Source organism: Colias eurytheme, chromosome 4 (genome assembly GCF_061535395.1).
Source record: "Colias eurytheme isolate Ceu_HAF_F1 chromosome 4, ilColEury1 Martin Lab GWU primary, whole genome shotgun sequence".
NCBI classification, from domain to species: Eukaryota; Metazoa; Arthropoda; class Insecta; order Lepidoptera; family Pieridae; genus Colias; species Colias eurytheme.
Window position 1 is genome coordinate 6,080,948 of NC_142983.1, and position 23,696 is coordinate 6,104,643.

At 33.9% G+C, this 23,696-nt stretch overlaps 4 protein-coding genes across 5 annotated transcripts; 3 read left to right on the forward strand and 1 right to left on the reverse strand.

Annotated features, from left to right (window-relative positions):
- Positions 1-941: 941 nt before the first annotated feature.
- Positions 942-4,463, forward strand: scat (VPS54 subunit of GARP complex scat). The gene is made up of 2 exons (XM_090120580.1): positions 942-1,155; positions 1,336-4,463. The coding sequence occupies exons 1-2, from the start codon at positions 1,058-1,060 to the stop codon at positions 3,905-3,907; spliced, it is 2,670 nt and encodes an 889-aa protein (XP_089976706.1). The 5' UTR covers positions 942-1,057; the 3' UTR covers positions 3,908-4,463.
- A 398-nt stretch (positions 4,464-4,861) lies between these two features.
- On the reverse strand, positions 4,862-7,183 carry Alg7 (Alg7 dolichyl-phosphate N-acetylglucosaminephosphotransferase). Its single transcript, XM_090120582.1, has 5 exons — positions 6,751-7,183; positions 6,556-6,670; positions 6,265-6,478; positions 5,867-6,098; positions 4,862-5,694 (listed from the first exon to the last, which is right to left on the reverse strand). The coding sequence occupies exons 1-5, from the start codon at positions 6,888-6,890 to the stop codon at positions 5,208-5,210; spliced, it is 1,188 nt and encodes a 395-aa protein (XP_089976708.1). The 5' UTR covers positions 6,891-7,183; the 3' UTR covers positions 4,862-5,207.
- A 407-nt stretch (positions 7,184-7,590) lies between these two features.
- Sec6 (Exocyst complex component Sec6) lies at positions 7,591-16,966 on the forward strand. Its single transcript, XM_090120583.1, has 12 exons — positions 7,591-7,953; positions 8,176-8,324; positions 8,491-8,686; positions 8,880-9,134; positions 9,468-9,749; positions 9,838-10,020; positions 10,182-10,340; positions 10,625-10,732; positions 10,955-11,134; positions 12,502-12,900; positions 13,879-14,211; positions 15,446-16,966. The coding sequence occupies exons 1-11, from the start codon at positions 7,861-7,863 to the stop codon at positions 14,134-14,136; spliced, it is 2,262 nt and encodes a 753-aa protein (XP_089976709.1). The 5' UTR covers positions 7,591-7,860; the 3' UTR covers positions 14,137-14,211; positions 15,446-16,966.
- Positions 16,967-17,191: 225 nt separating this feature from the next.
- On the forward strand, positions 17,192-23,675 carry LOC149909007 (uncharacterized). Of its 2 annotated transcripts, XM_090120584.1 has the most exons (7): positions 17,192-17,443; positions 18,891-19,112; positions 19,630-19,749; positions 20,676-20,811; positions 21,537-21,715; positions 22,701-22,772; positions 23,571-23,675. In XM_090120584.1, the coding sequence occupies exons 1-7, from the start codon at positions 17,407-17,409 to the stop codon at positions 23,630-23,632; spliced, it is 828 nt and encodes a 275-aa protein (XP_089976710.1). In that variant the 5' UTR covers positions 17,192-17,406; the 3' UTR covers positions 23,633-23,675. The 2 variants fall into 2 exon arrangements, with proteins under 2 accessions (XP_089976710.1, XP_089976711.1); XM_090120585.1 differs by lacking the exon at positions 22,701-22,772.
- Positions 23,676-23,696: the final 21 nt, after the last annotated feature.

A 23,696-nucleotide genomic window follows, 5' to 3' on the forward strand; every position in this document is an offset into this window, starting at 1 on the left:
GGCGGTTCTAAAGGGGTGTGAGTACGCAATGACAAAAAGAAAAATGATGATCAGAACGCTGGTACCGGGGGACTAGTCGCGTGGGCCGGTGGGCGTCAGTCGACCTCACTCTCAAAAAAAAATTGCTGATTATCGGCGGTATGGCGACTATTTTCGTACATGGCTGCAGGACGATGATTACCTGTGCAAAATTAGCCTGGTACAAATGGTTGATTCACGTCGGTATGGCGGGCTGTAAGTCTCACCGGAAAAGTATGGCATGAGACTACCGCCTACTTCTTTTTTATGGGCTATCGGTAAATCCTAAAATTTTTGTGTTACAAATCGTTTGACTTCCACAATTTATCCGACGAGTTCGACTAACGCCCACGCGACTAGTCCCCCGGTACCAGCGTTCTGACCATCGTTTTTCTTTTTGTCATTGCGTACTAAGAGCCCTGTAGAACCGCCGCGCCATCCTGTTACAAATGACCCAAAATTTTTGTCAGTATCTCCTGGCCTATAAACAAATGTCTCATAAATATTTTACTTTACATTTTTTTATGCATATTGAACATAATATACCCAATATAAACTTAATACATATATATCAGACTAATATCGAATACATCATTATTATAGTATAATCGCAATATTAGTAGCTGACTTTACACACTTTCCTAACAAATTTCTGCTTAATGATAATAATTATTAATAATCACAGCTAGATATGTCTTGAATTATTTATGGAGATGAAAAAAAATCGATCACAATATAATTTTTTTGTTCCGATTAAGGTCCGACCGCACTAAGAAACTGCGCTTGACGGCCACCACGGCCAAGTTTGACCAATCTGCAAATATAAATGTGTCGCGTAATGTAGTACAGTCGGACCTTTAGTGGACTTCTCTTCATTTTCAACGTCATTTTATTTGCTGTCAAATTGTCAAATGTCAATTTGACGGAGTATCTTTCATCAATAATCATGAAATTTCTTAATTTTTTGTTCGGACAAATATTTAGATGATAGTTTTAACATATTAAATAAAATTTAAGTGAAGTTGAAAACAAAAATGTTATGGAGGATACTTCCAATGAATGTACGAAAACGCCAACATGGCAAAATTGTATCCATTGCCCAAACTTGCTGTTCACCACATCCTCAGAATTCGAAAAGTAAGTAATGTAACATATATAAATTCAATGAATATAATTATTCGGTATACAATGTGTGTAGCCGCTAGAAACTATAATGATATGCATAATTCTTCTAATTACTTTATGTCTATCTTTATTTATATTTAAGAAACTCCAGTAAGGTTAGAATAATGTTTAATTTCTACATATGTTTTTCAGACACATACAAGAAAAGCATAGTATAAAGGAAGGATCTATTATTCTTTGCCAATATGGTCAGAATGGCATTTGTTCTGCATTACAATTTGGTGATCTACGAAAAGCTGGTTTTAAATATCATATACGACAGCATCATTTGTATAATACAGATGGCACTGAAAACTGGGACTTTTATTCATCATCACAAAATATACCTGCAGTTTTAAATGATCCAAACCGAGGGAAACAAAGTAATTTTTTTACAAAGACATGGGGTGATAGTTTTATAGATAAAGTTGAAATATATCCGAGTCCATATTTGCCAGAAATAACATTGTTGCATTTTGAATCATATTGTAAAAAGATTGCTAGAAGGTACAGAAGACATTGCCAATTGAAAGAGAATGCTCCAGTCAAATCAAAGACTCCTGTTGTTGAAAATGTTTGTGAAGTTCCAAGCATATTTTATGAGCAATCACTAGCATTAAATGACCCTAAAAATTTTTCCAAAGTTTTCCCTGGACTTTCTGACTCAGAAAATATTAATACTGCAATAAGATCACTACAGGAAACATTGAGTACTTATCTTGATGTCATTGAAATGAAGATATCCAAGCAAGTGGCACAAAAATCAGATGCATTTTTCCATGCTATGCTTTCTCACGATACTATAATGGAGCAAATGGCAAGAGCTTTAAACACAGTGCAAACTTCACGGAAAAAAATCATTGATGTGAAACAAAATTTAACATCCAGTCCCATAAAATTAATTAGTCTTACAAGAATCAATCATAACTTGAATAATGTACACGATTTACTGAAACTAATGGGGACAGTTCAACAGACTCAACCAATGATACAACTTTTGTTAAGTACTTCAGACTATGTAGCAGCACTTGATTTAATAAGTTCAACCCAAAAAGTTTTGTCATCTCGTTTATCAGGTATTCAAGCTTTTAGGCATCTATCACCACAGTTAACAGAAATGAAGAGGTTAATACAAAAAATGCTTAATGACGAATTTTCAAGATTCATAGTGGCAGATTTAAATAGATCTCAAGCAGATCCTGATGAGTTACCAGAAAGAGATAAAATAATTTCCATTGTGTCTGGAATACTTAGACTAAAAGAATTTGACTTTATTGATAATTTCAAAATTGAAGCCATGACCTCAATTCAAGCAACAATTAAACAGAGTGTTGTTGAAATAATATCTGAAAGGGAAGGCAATACAGAAATTGTATTAAGGGGATCAAACACTGATACATGGCTTCTCTGTAATGAAGGCATTACATTTCTTCAAAAAGTAACTCCTAATATAGTGAATTTGTTTCGAAGAATCTTATCAGTTACCAATGTTATCCTTGATGTCAGTCAAATGAGTGATGTTACTGGAAATGACAGTGAAGACAATTGGACTCAAGCAGAGATTACTTCTTTAGAAGATAAAGTTAATAAGTTGATATCATCCCTCTCAGACTACAGTAATGAGAGATGTGCTAATCTGATTGTAACCAGGACTGACAAAGATTATGTTTTCTCTGATTTAACTCAATTATCAAAATTGTCAGAATTAATAGATAACTTTTCTAGAGAATGTGAAGAAATAACTGGACATAATAGCAATGCTATGAAACTAGCTTTAAGGAGTTTTGCTATGAAATACATCCAAAATCTGCACTTAGAGAGAAGAGCTCAACTAACTACAGCTCTTAATAATGAAAGATGGAAAACGGCAGATGTTCCTTACGAATTGCAAAGCGTCATTAATAAGATTTGTGAAACTGGTGAAATACCAAGCTTGTTACAGTATGAAAGTGGAAAACCAGATGGAAAATTTTTAGTAATCAACAGAGAAAATTATGCTGTTGTTGCTACAGTACAGCTTTTGATAAAAATATTGCTAGAATACTGTGATGCAACAAAACAATCTCCAGATATTGTCCAATACTTAGTACACTGTATGTTAGAATTAATAAGACATTTCAACTCACGGTGCTGCCAATTAGTATTAGGTGCAGGAGCCATTCAAAGTGCAGGGTTAAAAACTATTTCTACTTCAAATCTGGCACTTGTATCTAGATCACTACAGGTTATATTGTGGCTTTTACCTCTTGTAATACAACTTCTAGAAAAACTACATTCTAAAGAATTATCTCTCAATGGATTCAATAGTATAGAAAGTGATATTGCTGGTCATAAGAAAGAAATAGAAAATAAAATATCTTTGATTGTAAGTAATATGCTTTGTTCTCAACTATCAGGATGGGATGCTAAGCCACCAGTTCCTTCTCAAACATTCCGAAATATTTCGAAACATTTAGTTAAATTACACGAGGCCCTTATTGATATTTTGCCCCTTGATCAAATAAGAAAAATATATATGAAAGTCCATGAAAATTTTAAAGACAAGTTAAGAGAGCAGTTGGCTAAAATGAATATAGTGGCAAATGGAAGTCCACAACATGGTATTGTTACATCTGAATTAACATTTTACTTGCAAACACTTAAAACATTAAGAGTGATCAATGATAGTGATCCTGAAGATAATATATTATATGATATTTGGTTGACTTATGGTAAAGAAACTTAGATATTTGAAAGTTTTATACAGAATTTATTTAAATGTGTAAATAGCATAGGCAAATGTGAAAAAGCTTAAACATCTCCTTTAATTTATTTTAATATGTTATATGTATAAGTATTTATATTGATTTTTGGTACTATGACTGAGCTTATATTATGAAACAATTGAGTCATTAAAAAGTATTATTTGTACATTTAACATCAAAATTGTATAAATTGCACATTCTCACAATTTACTTCTATAAGTACAATTTTTAATTTCAGGGTAGGCTTTCTGCATAGCAAATTAAAGTTAACTATATTTTTGTTTAGACACCGCCCATAGCAATAGCAATCAATTTATAGATCAATAATGGAGATGTATTATTTCTTAAGTATATTTATAAAATATTGTAAATTAATCAATCTCAAGTCATTGTGTAGGTAATAAATATTGTTGTGTTTATAATATGCAAAAAATTATTTGTAAATAATTATTTTGTATCTCATTTCTGATTGTTTAATAAAAAAATGCATTCCAAATGTATAAACGATAATAAAATGTTTCTGCTTACTTTATTACTTTTACTGTATTTCATTTGATGTTAAAAAGTAGCTTTTTCTAACTACATTTTTACTTTTTAGCTTATATTCGCCTGATAATAAAAGCTTCCTTATTACTCAGCCAAAGTAAATAAAGGATGGTCCAAAATACCGCTGGTAAGTTATGATCTTAATAAAAGTGTTTGGCTATAAGTATCAACATTTTCGAGCATTTTTCTTCTAAAAAAATATTTTTATTTCTTTAAATAACAGTTAGCTACATTATAGATATGAGAACTGCATGCGCAAATTTATACAAATCAAATTTCAATCATAACTTCTCAAAATGAATAAGAATTGGAAGGTGAAATTTATTTATGGTTGTTGCATTTCCCTGGTTTCCTTGGCTAAAAAATAAGGTCAAAGTGAAAATTAGGTGCTGTATAAACAGTTTATTTTTTATACTTATTTATAACAAAATGATATACTTACAATAATGTAAAATATTAGAATCAACTATATGGTTATACATAAATTTTCTTGAATGGAAAGAAAAAAATAACAAGTATAAAAGGATACAATTATAAAATAAATATAGGAAAGTTACCTTTTACTTATTAAATAAAGTAAACGCAAGTGACTTTATCATTTAAATGTTCAAATTTTAAAAGACTTACCTATATTTTTACTAAAGCTAAGCTATTCCTCACATACTTAAAAGTAATTTAACATTTATTTACAATTATATCCTCACAGAGTATCACAGACTCAAATTAAAAAAACTGTCAAATATTATAGAAATATGATGCCATTGGATATCTTATTATAAATGCTAAACATGAACAAAATATTTGGAATATTAACAGACTTGAAGTTAATCGTTTTTCAGGCATTGGTCCCAATTTAATCAAAAATAAATTGATCAAAGTTAAATTGTTAATAGTAATATATTCTTCATCTTCAACTTTTTCAATAAGGTGCAGCACTGTAAATATTTTTAAAATAACACTATTCAATAAATGCAAATCTTTCTTTGCTATTACAGTTCTACTGGCTTGAACTAAATCAGTCTCTGCACTGTATTTAGGTAAGCGATGCCTTGGACACGGTATTATATGAAAAAGTTGTGGAGTAGAATATATGAAATTAAATATTTGGGGTATAAAAAATAAGAGGACTGTTTTACTGAAATGTCCTAGGATACCAACAACTGCAAATGTCATCCCAGAAACATAACAAAATGTATCTCCAATAAATACTCTTGATGGGTACCTGAAACATAATACAGTTTACAAATGACAGTGGGGATAATTGAGATATTTATATTTTAGTCTAGTAGTAAACTCATCAGTAGGTTTAAAATTAGATAAATTTATATGTACAATTGCAAGCACATTTAAAAACAATAGTTTTGTTTTCATTATTATTATCTTAAAATACATACCAATTATGTTTTAACAATGCCAATGTTGTTGCTAGATAAGGAATCATCAGATGCAATGAAAATGTATGCGCCTTAAACTGTTCTCCTCTCAACTCCATAAAATCAAATACAATTATGGAACTAGCAATAACAACAGACTGTCCAACCTCAAGGCCATTAATTCCGGCCAATATATTTATTGCATTTGTACAAAACACCGCCAACATCCCCATGTATACATAATAGAGAAATCCTGAAAAAAAAATATTTTTAGATTTAAGACTTCCTGACCTAGACTAATAAATAATTGAAAAAACCTCATTACATTATCAATTCATAAGTAAGAAATATAATTTGTTTATATATTGTTCTGAAATAGTAGTTCCACATTATATTATCAAGCTTAAACTCATACAAACCTATATTTATAGAAGGCCCTAAGTAATCTCTTAAAAGTATAGGTACAATAATTGTTGTTGAGTTGAAGTTGACATAATAAACAACTAACAGGGGCAGTGAAGCCACAGTTGGTAATAGAAGTTTGTATCTCCATCTTAAATCCAATACATCATCCGCAAACCCAAGTAAAAGCATACAGCATATTGATAATAGGCCTGCTAACAACTCTGCAAACTGAAATACATGTTTTATGTTATTATAGGTAAATAATAATTAAATTGAGTCATTTTATATTATGCCCATTTTTCTACCTCATTATGGGGAAAATTCCTTGTGTCTATGAGACTATTTCCAAATACAACAGGTATAAACAAGAAGTTAGTTACTAAGAATACACATCCAGATACCACTCCAATAGCTTCTGGACTGAAAAAACAATAATAAAATGTTAATATCATTAATATTATATACTGCCTAGTATTATGATAAATGGTAACAATACTTACATTTTATCTTTTGACACTTTACATAAATCTACACCATACAACCCGGCTTTTATAAATAAATCTTTTAGCTTTGGTATTAACTCATCAGTTACGAAATAGGCTATTATTGAAAGAATAAATATTATTATTATCGTCCACATTTTCGCTAGTAAATATAAATCAACATCACAAAACCTTTGGCAAAGATGTAGTTATAAATTATTTTAGACTCAGTGCGTGTTTTTTTAAGTTTATGTAAACATTTAATCTGGTAAACTAGCCTTTACTGTTAGTTGTGACAAAATAAATAAATTTGGATTGTCCTTCATTTAATTTCAATATCTAGTTCACTTTAAATAAAAACGTGTCCATATCACAATGCAGCTAAACACGCAAAGTCAAAATAACATACAATAAAATCCAATCCAATTCCAATTTCCAAGTTCCAACACAAATTCAAACAGATGACAGTAATGACACATTAAAACAGATTAAATATTACAACGTGTGTTCGGAATAAAATATATACTCGCATCAAAAATGTATTGATCACGATTCACGAATCACCAACTCATGAATTTCGTGTCTGATACGCCTGATATTTGATACTCTTCTATTACAACTACTTACTTCTATATATTTTATAATAAAATTATTCAGTATGTTTCGTTGAAATTATTATTATAATTCTAAAGGAAATTCCCATGTCGTATCGTGAATGGACTGTTGTTTCGTTCGTATTGAAACATTTTATGAGATTTGATATTAATATTCTATGGTTCTTATCAATTTATGATGTACTCTGTGGTTCGTTGTTCTTGTCCGATGACAGATTACTTTTGGAATCAAATCATTAATCAATGTCAATCTTTATTCTTGTAACTTGTTGACATAATATTTTAAAAGGAAAATAATATAAATTTTATGTTTTAATTTGTCCACATACCTAGAAATTCGATTAATTGATATTTATTTCTAATTTAACTTACATTACAACGAGGTTTCATCCCTTCGAATGAGCATTTTTTATAAGGTTTCGCACTTTTAAATCAAATGTGCAAAGCACAGCATTGGTGCAAAGTTTATAAGTTTATACGGTTACTTTGAGTACTGTTGTTTTTTTTTGTAAATATGAGCACCATGGAAGAAATAGAAGAAGAGTCAAAAGCAGCAGCAGAGAAAATGGTTATGAATATGATGCAACGACCTGGTCAGCTGGAAAAGGTTCGTCCCTTTCAATCCTGCTCATAAAAATAGAAACGAAATATGTACATTGTACGCTTTGAAAGGGGCGTATATTTAATAAACATGATACTATACTATAAGTATTAAGTACTAGCTAAGAATAATCAATAATAACTTCCAAATTATTGTGATTTCATATTGTCTCATTAAGAACATGTGTATAAAATTAATAATAAATTGCCATAATTGTATAAAATTCAGGTTGAACAATATAAAAAACGGATAACACATAAAAAGGCATCAATTGAGGCCCAACTTAAATCAGCAGTTCAAGGAAAATTGGATGGAGTGAGTGTAGGTTTACGACAGCTACAAGAGTGCCTTGATGATGTTCAACAAATCAGTTTAAAGTAAGAAGCATAACTTTATCCTTTTTTTCTTATTTTCATGTTTATTATACATTTACATACACTCTTTTCATATTTTAGAATCTTATCTTTAACTAATATATTCTAAATGTATTTACCAAAGGTACTTACCCATAATTTAAATTAAATATGTTCAAACTTTTTTTAGAATGGATGAATTAGAAGAATTATTAAAAGGTGTACCACCATTGGTAGCATGTCTACAAGCAGTGCGAGAAGAAGATTGTCGTCATTCTCAATATGTTACTGCTATGGACAGTTTGAAACACATTTTTACAGTACCAGAAAGTGTTGCAAAAACCAAGCAATGGATTGGTGAAGGAAAATTGCTACATGCTCACCAGGTATTAGTCTCCTCACCTCTAACCAAGTAGAATTTAGTCTTTGTGGCATATAATTTGCCTTTATGCATCTTATCCTAAAATTGAAATAAATAATAATGTTGTAGTAACAGTAAGGTAGATCAGTTTGTATGAATTATGTTCTTATTCCAGCAGCTCTTGAACCCTATATACTTTTCTTATTATACATTTTTAGTGTCTCAGTGATCTTGAAAACTCGAGAGATGATCTGCTTTATGAGTTGCATAGACTTCCCAATCAGTCCTCACATGATAAAATTATGTTAAAAGCATATTTTGAAGATGTTGGTGTTGTATCCAATTTATTAGAGAAGCAAATAAAACTTATACTGGCAAGAACTCTAAATACTGTTAGGAAAGAGCCAACTGTCATTGTGACTGCATTGAGAATTATAGAAAGAGAAGAAAAGAGAGACCAAATGGCAATACAGGTATGTGTTTGAATTTTTATTTAAACCACTTGTTATTCTTTATTATATGGTGCTTCAGGCATTGGAGCAAAGCATTTGTCTAATACAAAATATTTAAGAGTATTGAATGTTGAAATGGAATGGATTTCATAGTAATATCTGTATTGTTTCCCTGTGAAAAATATAGACACATTCATTGAGCTACAAAATAGAACAAAAATTGTAATTATCATAGCAAAAGATATTGCTTACAACGCTGTGTGACGATTCATGCTAATAGCAACATACTATTCAATTATGATGTATGGTGGCCATAAAGAAGAGCCATTTACTATTGAATTTGTTCTGTTTCAGCAACAAGATCAGTCTGGGTTTATGCCGCCTGGTAGACCAAAGAACTGGAGGAAGACAGCATTTGAGGAACTAGAACGTGCAGTTGCACAGCGCATCGAAGGCACGCGTGTTGACGAGCGCGAAGACAACAAATTGTGGTTGATCCGATATTTAGAACTGACTAGACAACTTATTTTAGAAGATTTGAGAGTGGTGAAAACCTTGTGTGTGCCTTGTTTCCCACCACATTATGATATTGTTAATAAATATGTTAATATGTATCACACATGCCTTTCTTGCAGTGTAAGTTTACACAGTGTATTTATAATATGTAATTCATATAAATTATCATATTGGTGTAAAAACATATATGAAATACAATATATTTCAGTTGCAAGATGTTGTCCAGAACGGTTTAGAAGGCAATGAATATGTGACTTTGTTGTCATGGATACTAAACACATACCCTGGACAGGAGTTAATGGGAAGTCCAGAGCTTAAAATCGATGTTTCTACTTTACCCCCATTACTCAATGATGAAATGATGCAAAAACTGCAAGATGAATATTTACAGGTACAACTCTATAACATAGTCATTATTATTTGATGTATAATAAATTATTTTAGCAAGTAAATTTTTGAAAAAAAAATCTAGTATAAATAGTAACAAAATATGAGTATCTTAAAATCTATAAACACTTGCTTTATTAAACTCAAAAAATTCGTTTGTTACAGAAAATGGAATCCAACTACCGCGAGTGGATGGACAAGACGCTCGAGTCAGAGCGCGCGGAGTGGGGCGGCGAGCGCTCGCCCGAGGTGGAGCCGCACACTGCTGCCTTCCACACGCACGCGCCTGTTATTATATTCCAGATGATCGATCAGAATCTGCAGGTTTGTTCGTTTTTATGCACGAAAAAATTCATCAAGTGGTCGGATTTAACTTGTAAGCGGCAAGCCAGGGTTTTTTTTTTAATTTTTAGAAAATTTTGGTTTTGTCTTTTTATTCACGTAAAATTCCAATAAGTGGTCGGATTTAATCTGTAAGAAAAAAAAATCATAAATAGAAAATACTGATCTCGAAAATCGAGGCACTTTTCCTAAACATAACATATATATTTTTGTGAACCTCTTCAACCCGCAGTTACAGACATACTTTTAAGATTTTTTGTTTTCAGGTTACAGAAACAATAACAAAAGAAATCACATTCAAAGCTCTCCTATTGAGTATTGAACAAGTGACTCGCTTCGGAAATATGTATAGGGAAGGTGTAATACAGTTTAAGGTATGTGAAATTATCCGTAATTTTTCTAATTATTTTCTGAAATGAGACTGTAAAAAAGAAGATGCATTTCACTTTTACTGTCTCATTTATATCTTAATAGCTTTCGAAAACCCTTCTACTATAGGCTAGAATTTTGCACGATCCTTATAAGAAATTATGCTTTTGCTCATTTTCTTTTCTCATATGATGATAGTAATACTAATGATGATGGCACGTTAACAGAACGCCCACTTCGCGGACCGCGCCCGCGTCGCCTACTTCACGCATCACATGATCACAATAGTGAATAACAGCGAGCAGATGGTGCGGCTCGCGCAACAGACGCAGGCGCGACACTGGCCGCCCGCGAGACATGACCCGCCCGCTGAGGAGAAGTTCAACAGGATGCTGGCCACTTTCCAGGTGAGGGGGGGATAACAGCGAGCAGATGGTGCGGCTCGCGCAACAGACGCAGGCGCGACACTGGCCGCCCGCGAGACATGACCCGCCCGCTGAGGAGAAGTTCAACAGGATGCTGGCCACTTTCCAGGTGAGGGGGGGATAACAGCGAGCAGATGGTGCGGCTCGCGCAACAGACGCAGGCGCGACACTGGCCGCCCGCGAGACATGACCCGCCCGCTGAGGAGAAGTTCAACAGGATGCTGGCCACTTTCCAGGTGAGGGGGGGATAACAGCGAGCAGATGGTGCGGCTCGCGCAACAGACGCAGGCGCGACACTGGCCGCCCGCGAGACATGACCCGCCCGCTGAGGAGAAGTTCAACAGGATGCTGGCCACTTTCCAGGTGAGGGGGGGATAACAGCGAGCAGATGGTGCGGCTCGCGCAACAGACGCAGGCGCGACACTGGCCGCCCGCGAGACATGACCCGCCCGCTGAGGAGAAGTTCAACAGGATGCTGGCCACTTTCCAGGTGAGGGGGGGATAACAGCGAGCAGATGGTGCGACTTGCGCAGATAGGAGGGGGGAATATTATTAAGCTATTGCATAGCTTCTATCGCGGGCCTTGAGGGCGGGGACCGAATCCAGAAATTGCGTAACGAAAAACCTCACGCTCCCCACTCCGACGGGCGCGGAGGTGTGGCTTGAAGGCATGCTACGCAATAGCTTTACCGCGGCAGTCCCCGAGTGCCACACGTCTTTTTTATTAACTGACTTGTTATAACAGCCACTTCTTTGATTGTTAAACAATGTGCACAAATGGCGCGATGTGACTTGCTTAGCAGAGGCAGGCGTGCCACGACTCAAAGAGAAGTTTAATAGGATGCTGGCGATGTTTCACGTGAGCGGGTTACTGTCTGACTAATTTACTAGATACAATACCCACTTTGTGGACCGCATTCTGATCAGGGATAGTGAACAATAGCTAGCAATTAGTTAGATGCGGCATGCTCAGCAGACGCAATCGCGTTATGGGGTTCTAAATAAGACTGATTATGATTTTTTACAATATTTTATGCAGTACTGCAGAGCTGTGAAGAATTGTTATTATACTGACTATAACTAACAGACTTACTGATTTGGGACAGTTCTCTGATAAATCTTCTTCTAAGAATAATAAATCTGTTCGTTTCTGCTGGATGCAAATAGAAAGTAACATTGGTACAGTTGTTATGTCAATAATATGACTGACAAGATTGACAAGATCCGTTTTCGCTTCTGTTGTGACTTGTTTAATTCTCAGAAAGTTCTTAATTGAGTTCACGAAAGTGCTTCCGTATGCCATTCATAAACAATAGACATATACTGATTGATTTTTTTATTATTTGCAGAATTTGAGAAACGAGGCTGCTAACTTTTTACTGGAAGAAGCCTTTTTAGATCTAGAAGAACACTTCGATGATCTTTTTACAGTCAAATGGCTAACTTCTAGCATTCCAGTTGATACAATATGCGTTACGCTCGAGGATTACTTCCAAGACTATAATCATTTGAGGGAGAAAAATTTCGAGTACGTAATAAATCAAGCGCAAAATCTAGTCTACAGAAAGTATATCACAGCAATGTTATCAAAGAAAGTTACTTTTAAAACTGTTGATGAAGCACAACAAGCAGCGACTAAGATAGTGAAAGAAGCCAACCAGATCAGATCGTTTTTCAAGAAAATTGCTCTCGCTGCCGAAGGAATCAATGTGGACTGGCCGTTTGAAGTACTGAGCACTCTAGCTGAAGTAAGTGACCATAAATTTACTTTATTTTCGAACATATTTCACACAAAAAATCTTGTTTATTCTTGATGCCTTAAATAGTCTTCAGTACCTGTTATTAATGTCTCATAAACTACATTTCAAATTCCATCAAAGAGTTAGAGTCCCCAAAATTTGTCTATAGCTTTTTTCTTTATTTATACATATAATAAATCTGTAGAAGGGTCAATTCTGTACATTGAAAATATTGAAAAAAATTATAGCAGGGGTTGTTACTGGATCGATACCAAACCCAAATATGTGATTAAAAAAATTTTTGTCTGTCTGTCTGTATGTTCAGGCATCACGTGAAAACTAACGGTTCGATTTCGATGAAACTTGGTATAATTATACCTTATTATCCTGGGCATAGAATGGGATACTTTTGTGGGGAGCGTGAGGTTTCTTCGTTTCGGAATTTCTGGATTCGGTCCCCGCGCTCAAGGCCCGCGATAGAAGCTATGCAATAGCTTAAAAAAAAAAGCTGCGCGATGCATATAATTTATGAATTTTGATGCGAGCGGACGTGTCCAGTGTGGCGAGCGGTCGTTCGAAGACCGACTTCCGCGCGGACGGAGTCGCGGGCGGAAGCTAGTTGAGCATAATTATAACATTATTGCAGTCGTCAGTCACCGTTTCAAGCTTTATAGCCAAGGTTATATTGTTGTACGATTTTCGCATACTTAAGGAAATCATACTTTCGCAACGAGGCAATGTGCGGTTATTTTATGAGTCCATTACGTGTTCCTAAATTCTACTAAAAACAATTGATATGAAATTGCTTTTTAACGGACCGGCGATTCGCTTTAATAGCGAACGTGATTTCGGGCGAATTGTGATTTTACAAATCTTGTCGGTGATTAAAATATTTTAAAGTAGGTAATCGGCTATTTCAGCCAATCCCATCACTATTTTGAATGCACTTTCTGACATTACAAGAAAAACATTTTAAAATTCACACAGGTGCTTCGTTGCCAAGACATCGAGATGTTATCTCTGGACCTGCACGGGGTAGTGGACAAGTGTCCCGGGGTTAGCGAGGAGCAACTGGCCCGCTTGGTCATGTTGCGGGGGGACGTGCCCCGGGCACATGTCCGCGATACTGTAGCCCACGTGTGTTCCACTAGACGACCTGCGAGATCTAGCACGCACCCAACTCATCCCGATCTGTTCAAGGATATCACGTTTAGCGATCGATTGTTGTCCCACTTTACTCTATAGAAGCTATAGTTTGGGATTTCGTGAAATATCTTTAAAAATTTAATTGCATATATGTTTGGATTATGTAGCATACGTCATACGTGCAGAGGCGGCTCGCCCTAAGGAGCGCTGGTGCAGTGAACTCCCATAAATAATTATAATAAAATCATACTCCTTAATTTAAAATCAATCGTAATCTTTAAAACTACTGTTAATACCAATGAATATATCCATCATTCCATCATCCCATACACCTGTATAATACCTACTGTATTATGTAATGCGCGAAGAAGTGCGCTCACGATTGCGCTCCAATGAAAAAAGATTTAGTACATTTCCTATAACGAAATCCAATAGGAGTGAAAGAGAGGGTTTTGCCAGAGCCCTGCGCGTGAAACAAAAGATTTTCTATGGAAAAGTAGCAAAATTCGGAGCGCCGCACCTGCAAACGTTGCCGGTTCGTTTTTACCGCCCGGCAGGACAGTGATTGCGCGCGCGGCGCGACGTTGCTAGTTTCCACTTCTTTAATATAAACAAACACTCGAGTCAACTTCAATGCACGCGCGCGATTCATGCAATTTTCTAATTAAAATTATAAAATACGTGTTGAAATAGCATGTAGTTATCAGTATTACTTGTGAGTGTTAAAATGAACAATAATTATAATGTGGCGTTCATTAAAAAGTGTGATAAAACGTTACAAATTCGGCTTGAATGTAAAGCTAAGGGACCGCTACATGATCTTACGCAAAAATGTACGACAAAAACGAAAACATATACGCGTGTGTTTAAATCTGAACAATATGTGAAAACACCGTGGTTGTGTGGTTGTGATGAAAGCAACAAACTATTTTGTTTTCCGTGTCTTTTATTTAAAGCGGGCGCGGCCGGCGGAGGTGAGAGTGCTTGGACTGAAACGGGCGTTGACGACTTAGCTCATCTTTCAATCAAGATGAAAAAACATGAAAACATTCACAATCTCGGTACCATTTGTTGAATGAACTGCAATTGGCGTCTATCGGACGACAAGACATTCGTAAAGCACTAGATTCCGCGTACCGAAAGTCAATACGCGAGTTCAATGACCGTGTCGATGAAAACAGACATATTTTACGAAGGATAATGGATTGTGTCGTATTTTGTGGTGCATTTCAAATTGCTTTAACTTTCACAAAAAAGTTATAGATATTTTTGCACACCAAAAAGAAAGACGTATGCATTTCCTTTATAAGTAATTTTTTTTTTAATAAATTGTACTGATTTACACCATGTATTTTCAGTGTTTTATTTCAAGTGAACACCCATAAAATTTTGTCACGAGCCGCCTCTGCATACGTGTAATGCAATAGATGACCTACAAGGCCTTAAGGATTGTTGTCCAGAAAGAATATTTAGTGACAGATAATTAATTTACGTTTTATGAGCTACAAAATAATTGAAGACATTTTTTATGTTCTTCGGTCAGTGCACTATATAAGGTGCATTTGCGATATGCAGTATGCTATCAGTTTTCTTTAATGACTAGTCTGATTTAAGTACATATTAGCTGCGTAAATCTTTTTTATTCTATACTAGCGGTCCGCCCCGGCTTCGCCCGTGGTACAGGTTTACGTTTTCTCTACATAAGAACCATCCTCGTACTTCAAGGAATATAATAAAAAAAGAATTATCGAAATCGGTTCAGCCGTTCTGGAGTTATGCGCTTACCAACACATTTTGCGATTCATTTTTATATATAAAGATGTATTATAGTAGAGCCATTTTAATAGGCAACATTTGACAGTTCAACAAAATTCAACAACGTAACCTAGTAACGACGACATAGAATAACATTATATTTCGTTTTGTTAGAACTGCACATTTGCTTAACTTTTTTCAATTACGATTACATATTTATAATAATAATGACCGATGCAACTAATTTTAAGATTTGATTTTACTGATAAACCATTCTAAACATAATAAACATTTTCTTATTTAAAGAACTGACGTCGCTACAATTTTGTGTCAATAAACCTTTTTTCTTTATAAATACCAGAGACGTTACTCTAAAAATCGAAATCTGACATCTAGAATCGAATGCATTGGTTACTTAATGGGAATAAAAATCATCATAAATTATTGACATGTGTTTCAAGTTCGATTGACAATTGTTTCAAGTCCGTATCGATTAATTCGCTTTAATCGATGTTTTTAAGCAGGTTACCACCCTATGAAGATAAAATTGATAGACGTCAAATGTTGCCTATTAAATTGGCTCAACTATAAGTAGAAGAATAATATACAAAATGTTTGAATAAACCGTTCATGAAATTTCAAATTAGAATCTAAATGAAAGCCCTATACTTTGCTTATTTGCCTTTCAGCCTTCCGTATTCTGACAGGATAAATAAACAAATTGCTTTGCGCTTTAAATATTGGCAGGCAAAAATAGATCCCGTGGGGAATCTTGCAGTCGCTCTTTAAAAACTAAATTGTTAAAATACATAGGTACAGCTATTGGTAATTATTTAATTAGTCGAATACATAATATTATATTTAATTAATTGACTTTAGGATAAATAGCGGCTTTTCTTGAAATGAGGATATTTGTTTTGCAATTATTTAAGATAACTGTATATGTTTAATAAACTAGTAAGCAGTTAGCCTTAATAAAATTACATAGGCGAAAGTTAAGTGCAGATTTCAAGGATTGTTAATAAATTATAAGACAAATATTATTGTTTCTTGTAAATGTATAAAGGTTTTTATTACTTAATTTATTATTATTTGCTTAATCTGTAATGTGTAATTATATAATTAATTATGATACAATATTATTATTACTTTAATAAATAATAATATTTTCTTATGTGTTTTGTTTTTTTTTTCCCGTTTCTTTATCTACTTGAAAATACTTATGTACAAAAAAATTAAAGAATATAATAGCGGAATTTTTCTGAAACCCACAAATGACTAAAAGATTTAATTGCTTTGTTATCAATACAGTATGCAAGGAACCCCATATGAGTACCTATTTAAGATGCCTTGAAAGAAAATCCGCTCCTACGCAACTACAGTATACTTTGCCATTATGTACCTATATCGCTTCCAAGGCGGGAGCGGACGCGCAAATTGTTTGGGGAATAAATTTTATGTTTATTCGTCAGAGACACCGTAAACTATTTGTTTGAGTGACACATCTTATACTGTGAAGTGATTCTGTGCTCGTAGGATAAAACCCAGAAATCGAGGATTACCGTCAAATTGCAAGAGATATAAGGGCGGGCAGTTCCTATCGTCCAAAACAAAATGTTACGTTTTGGACTGCTATTATTACTTGTCACAGGTACGTTCCTAATATATTCCTACTATATAATTTTAGTAAGCAATAAGTACTAACTCGTTATTTACATTAGGCAAAAAAATATTAATAAATAAATTAACGATATTCTCACAGAAGATATAGTTATTAACAATTTGTAATATTAATATACCACTGACAATGACGAATACCTACTCATACATGTGAATAAGAGCTGTTATTTTAAAATAGCAAACGAACAACCGATTTTTTATATTATTTATACGTATAGAAATACAATTACATGTTTTTTTATATTTATTTTGTCATTCAAAACAAAACATTTAACGGTCTTTTATCGTGTATGATAATGCAAAGCATCTAAGCGATCTCGTCATTCAGTGTTATTATTGTGTATTATTCATAGCTGCATCTTTCCGTGTATTGAGAGGCCTTCATTGTAGAGTATAGAGGCATGCGCGTCCTCTTATCCCAGATTAGATAATAATACTAACTCTATCGAATAATTCGAATAATCGGCGCGTGCGATACACACTGAGGTCGCTCCCGACCGCCGTGGTATTTTTAACATTCCCGGACCAACTCAAGGTTGGCCAAGATAGCCGCTTATTCATTTGGATATGACCTAATTTTATAAGATATTCAAAAATAATGTATTAATAGATAAAATGGAATACAGATGCAAACTAGGAGTTCTTGATATCCTTAATCCTTTACAGTGAACTCATAATTTTGTGCTTACAATTATGAGTAAAAGATATAAATTATTTATTATTTTTACGAACGTAGGTATGTAGTATGTAATTTGCTAGATCCTATAAAAAATATGTAGGTGGACACCTAGTTGTAAATCATATTGAATGGTTTTAAACATAACGATGATCTATGACCGTGGTGTAGGACATTTAAATTATGTTCAGCTAAAATAAATATCTGCCCACATTCAATGAAACTCACTGTTACGAAAACATTTTATTATACGGAACGGATAGTTGGTAAAATAGTTATGAATATGAAATTATAAATTTGTCTATTTACATATATGTACCTACTCTCCCTCATAACTACCTACGATCTTATATCCTCATTTTTATTAATATCTGAAATTTTACTATCTTGTTGCCTATATGTCCCTAAAAGTCTTCTGAACTGTAGCTGTGTGGTTAGTATCTTAACTAAAAAGGTTCCATATTCTAATTTAAATTAAAACAAGAATTCACAAAATTAGCTATATTGTACACATCTATTACCACTACTATAACTTGCTTCTGAGAGGCATCCTTCCACGGTTTTCCTAATCCTTATGTACCAACGGACTGAGGGGGTTAGGATTACAGTTGTGTTTGAAATAAAATATTTCTCCTTCACCTTTGTCTAGTCTCTTAAAAATAAGCTGAATTTACTATTGTAAATTGTTATTATTAATTTATAATTATATATAAATACATAATTACAAAATGTTATTTTCCAGTCAGTAAACAACTGTCAATATCGGAGTTTAGCGTACAAAGTCCAGTCAAAGAGGGTGATGATGTTCTTCTGCAATGTCGGTATAAATTAGATCAAGATGAATCTGATAAAGCGCTATTTGTCAAATGGTGGTTCACCCCTATGAATGGCAGCAGTGATAATAGGAGCCAAATCTACCAAAGAATAGTAGGCCATGAACCTTTTTCAATGCATCACGATATAAGTAAGTTTCAACTTATACATATATATTTTTAAACTAATAATTGCTCAGGTACGAAGGTTAAGAACAATATTTACCTACCCATTCATTTTTTTCCTTTAGAATTATAGTTTTGTTTGTATTTTTTTTACAGCACAATAAAGTGTATAGATGTGGCAGGCAAATTATTGTACCTAAAATCTCGCCGTTTACAAACGCGCGGCATCGCGGCGGTCTAAATTTATGAGCGAAAACACATTTATAGGAAACTAGCTTTCCGACCGCGGCTTCGCCCGCGTTTTCAAAGAAAAACCCGTTCCCGTAGGATTTCCGGGATAAAACCCATCCTATGTCCTTTCTCGGGTATCAAAATATCTCTATACCGAATTTCATGCAAATTGGTTCAGTAGTTAAGGCGTGATTGTGTAACAGACAGACAGAGTTACTTTCGCATTTATAATATTAGTAGGTGTAGTGTATCTATGAAATAGATACACTACATCGTATGGATTAATTAACATTCGCATGTTTGATGTTTCAGAAATAGTGGAAAATGACGACATTTTATTGCTGAACGTTTCGGTGAAGGACTCTGGAACATACGAATGTGAAGTTTCGAACATAGATGAAGTTCGTGTATATAGAGATTTAATAGTCTACAGTAAGTACGTGTTTATTTCATCACATTTTAGTATTATGTATAATTATAAGGCTTATATCATTTTATTAAGAACATGGACCATGGTGGTGCAACGGTAAAATAAGTTTTGAAATTTGTCTAGTTAAGTCAAAAAAAAATGAAAAACTACTCCTACACGTCTTGTACTACACTTACAAATTCTCTCCCGACCACTGTTTTTAAAATTATTCTAAAATTGTGTGCGTCTACCTACTCTTTCTATGGTTTTTTATATACGTTATAATATCAGGTCAATATAAGTTGAAACCTTAAATATGTTTTCTGATTATCTTATATATAAAATTCTCGTGTCACAATGTTAGTCTGCATACTCCTCCGAAACGGGTGGACCGATTCTTATGAAATTTTCTGTGCATATCGGGTAAGTCTGAGAATCGGCCAACATCTATTTTTCATATGTACCACGGGCGAAGCCGGGGCGGACCGCTAGTTATATATAAAATTCTCGTGTCACAATGTTAGTCTGCATACTCCTCCGAAACGGGTGGACCGATTCTCATGAAATTTTCTGTGCATATCGGGTAAGTCTGAGAATCGGCCAACATCTATTTTGTACCACGGGCGAAGCCGGGGCGGGCCGCTAGTTATTTATAAAAAATATGTTTATTAACCTCCTAGTTACATCAATCTATATTTTCTTCACGAAGTCGTAAGAAAGCCAATATTTATCTACAAAATCCAAAGAAAATAAATTTTATATTAGATATACATATTATATATTAAAATTGACTATTATAATTTACAAAGAAAAAATGATTTTCAGTGGTTCCCAATTTCCCAAACATTTTATTCTAGCTAATAATTGATGAATGATAACTCCACGCTTTTGCCAGCGTCTTTCGATAGGTTATAGATTGAATGATAATTATTATTAAAAACCTTTACAGCTACTGGCAGTGGTGTCGAACTGGACCTTTCAAGAACAGAGGACGGACCCGATGAAGATGAGGACGAGGATGTAGTTATCACGTGTTACGCGACGGATGTGTCGCCGTATCCTGATCTCACTGTTACTGTTAATGGGTTCGTTGACAATTTCTGGTATTTTTGAAGTGAAAACTTCTTTAGCGGCGTTGGGTATAAAATCTTAAACTCGCGTCAGGACACGTGGCCTGATCGAAAAAGCGTAAGACGGATGGTTTTTTTTAGCCCTTTTATTCCATGCGTAAGACGGATACCATTCCAAAATATCAAACATGCTGAACGTAAATAATCAAGTTTTCACTTCTGCCGGCACTCCCGGAGTGCAACCCGTCTTTTTTTTATGGAATGGAATTCTGATAAACCTTGGCTAAGCGAGGACATTGTAGTGGGATGCGACTGCTTTGTACTTAAGTAATAAAAAAAAAACATTTTCCGACTAATTTTTAACTTAGTTGTATATAGATACGACGAATATAATAATGACTTCTTTGTCTTTCATTTATATTGTAATATTTTTAAAACCCGTTTTGGCTCGCTTTTAACATAGTAGCGGTTCACTACAGCTCCGTCCATGGTACCTACCTATGCATTGTATAACCATTAGCCAATATAGCATACAGAGATCATGTTTATATTCAACGGTGAAAAGAAACGTTTGAAATCGGTCCAGTAGTTCCACAGATTAGCGCGTAACTGCAAACTTTTTTTAATATTATTAATATTAAAAGTATCAATGACAATAATTACCGGTACCTATATGTTTGAATCGTCAATCGCCATCGTATTTTGCTTATAAAATATAACGACGCAAACACTCATTCCAGAGTCATTGTAAATTCGTCAAAAGCTGTAATAACGAATGAAGAATTGTTCGACGTGTACAGCAACAGTACGATTAGCGACGACGATGCCGCTGGCGCCGAGATCAAATGCGAACTCTCGTTTCAAGACGTGCAAATTACAGACGAATCACTGATCGTCACCCAAACCTATAGTAGCACTGGTATGTACTTAAATGATAAATCTAAACTGTCATAAACACTAAATAACTATTATTATTCAGTATACCTACTAAATTATTAAAAGCAATGGTTGATAAGTTTCAGAACGTGATTGTTCCCTAACCAGTGACAAGGATTTTCTTTTTATATCTAGTTTAAATAAAAGAATTAAACAAATTCGTTATACTTTATCAACCAAACAATATCATGGTTTTATAACCAATTATTTGTTTATATGGCGGTGTCGATTGAAAAAAAGAAGTGTTAAGACAATATGCAAGATGTTTGTAGTTATGTAGTTCTTAACAAAATTTGTACTAAGTAGGTACGTAGGCATGTGGTCCTGTGAGCACAGATTGCATGTCAATTATTGTATTTGACTAACATCGACACAGCTTTTGAGATTTTTCAATTATCTGAGGACGAACGAATTGCTTGAGCACAAAATTTTAAATAATCTCATGCATGTGCGAATTTTACTGTAAGAAAAGATCGATATCAATTTAATAAGGCCTAAACATTAATATTTTTATGAAAAATAACACAAGAAGTGTTTAATTGAGTTTGAATTTATGCGAATATTACCTATTTATTATACACATAGAAGTGAGCCTAAATAAACATGTTGCCTATGAAAAATGCATGTTCCTAATGATATCCTATGAAACATGGCACGACCGCCCCAGTATTATTTTGTTCATTGAGATAGATTGAGATATTTTCATTCCGACAAAAATGGAATATTTTTTAATAAATGTAATAATATGGAAGGAGATTAGAGCCAACGAATAATAATTTATATTCGTAGGTTGAAGCCTGAAGGACTAAAACGGGCTGAACAATCCCGCTTCTGGTTTCTAATGTCATCTTCATTCCTAGTAATCATTAATGACAATATCTTATTCTCATATCAATTGTATTGACATGTAAAAAAGAAGCATAAAATGCAACGATACCTAAATTAACTTGCTTTGGTTGTTAACGCAGCTGAGCCTCTGACGGAGAATTCCACAGAAATGGTTACTACTACGGAGGCCACTGAAACCGATATGTTAAACTGTAAGTTTAGAAACCCACATACCTACCAAACTTTACCCTCCTTTACTTCAAACCACAGCTTCAAACAATATACCAATTCCAAAAGTTTTCCTTAAATTTCTAAATATCTTGTTAAAGTGTCTCATTATCACTCCACATTCTCCGTTACTTTAGTAAACAATAAACATTTCCACAATTAATAAATTATTTAAGTACCTACGAAAAATTATCTGTTTAAAAATAAACTTACAAATCCCTGACAAGGAAATTAAGGACAAGAAGGAACGAAGCCAAGGAACAATTAAATACTAAGTTTAATTAGTGTGCATGCTTGTATTAAATTCAAACGTTGATATTTAACGCTTCACCTAACAAATGCTTTAATAAAACACTACCTACGGAATTGAAGCTACGCCTACAGATAAAGTATAAACAATGTATAGTTTAATGAGTTTAACTTTAATATGTACCTACATATTTTTTTTACCGTAAATTTGATGATAACAAAGCTTACTGTTCAATACTACTCTAAAAGGGGTGGGAACGCTACCAGTAGGTAGCACCTAGAACTTTAGTATTTATGAAATACTAAAGTTCTAGGTTTTTTCTTATGAACCCGTGAAGTTCTCGAATGCGATCGGTTTTTACATGTTTTCTGCTATTTGAGTGTAATAATGCCATCTACGACTTCCTTTTCCCGGTTTATTCCCCGAACAGACCCGAATCCAGATCTTACATACACCATAATGTGAACCTACGAAAATAATAGTACATTTCCTTTGCATAATATGATAACCACATAATGAATTATTTTTTCAGCTGGGAATGGCGTCACACCATACTGGATAGTACTTCTGCTTGCATTATTTTTTATGTATTAAAAATGTTTGTAATATTATGAATGAATTAAACGTTGAATTTTAATATTTTGTTTTATTCTATCCA

Bases quoted from the DNA above. Each gene is read 5' to 3' on its own strand.
- LOC149909007 (XM_090120584.1), top strand. From the start codon at position 17,407: ATGTTACGTTTTGGACTGCTATTATTACTTGTCACAG. The intron at 20,812-21,536 runs GTTCGTTGACAA...CACTCATTCCAG, and splicing joins CTCACTGTTACTGTTAATGG to AGTCATTGTAAATTCGTCAA. The intron at 22,773-23,570 runs GTAAGTTTAGAA...TTATTTTTTCAG, and splicing joins TGAAACCGATATGTTAAACT to CTGGGAATGGCGTCACACCA.
- Sec6 (XM_090120583.1), top strand. From the start codon at position 7,861: ATGAGCACCATGGAAGAAATAGAAGAAGAGTCAAAAGCAGCAGCAGAG. The intron at 10,341-10,624 runs GTTTGTTCGTTT...TTTTGTTTTCAG, and splicing joins TGATCGATCAGAATCTGCAG to GTTACAGAAACAATAACAAA. The intron at 11,135-12,501 runs GTGAGGGGGGGA...TATTATTTGCAG, and splicing joins GGATGCTGGCCACTTTCCAG to AATTTGAGAAACGAGGCTGC.
- scat (XM_090120580.1), top strand. From the start codon at position 1,058: ATGGAGGATACTTCCAATGAATGTACGAAAACGCCAACATGGCAAAAT. The intron at 1,156-1,335 runs GTAAGTAATGTA...TATGTTTTTCAG, and splicing joins ACATCCTCAGAATTCGAAAA to ACACATACAAGAAAAGCATA.
- Alg7 (XM_090120582.1), bottom strand. From the start codon at position 6,890: ATGTGGACGATAATAATAATATTTATTCTTTCAATAATAGCCTATTTC. The intron at 6,479-6,555 runs GTAGAAAAATGG...CATGTATTTCAG, and splicing joins GGAATTTTCCCCATAATGAG to TTTGCAGAGTTGTTAGCAGG. The intron at 6,099-6,264 runs GTTTGTATGAGT...TTTTTTTTTCAG, and splicing joins AGGGCCTTCTATAAATATAG to GATTTCTCTATTATGTATAC.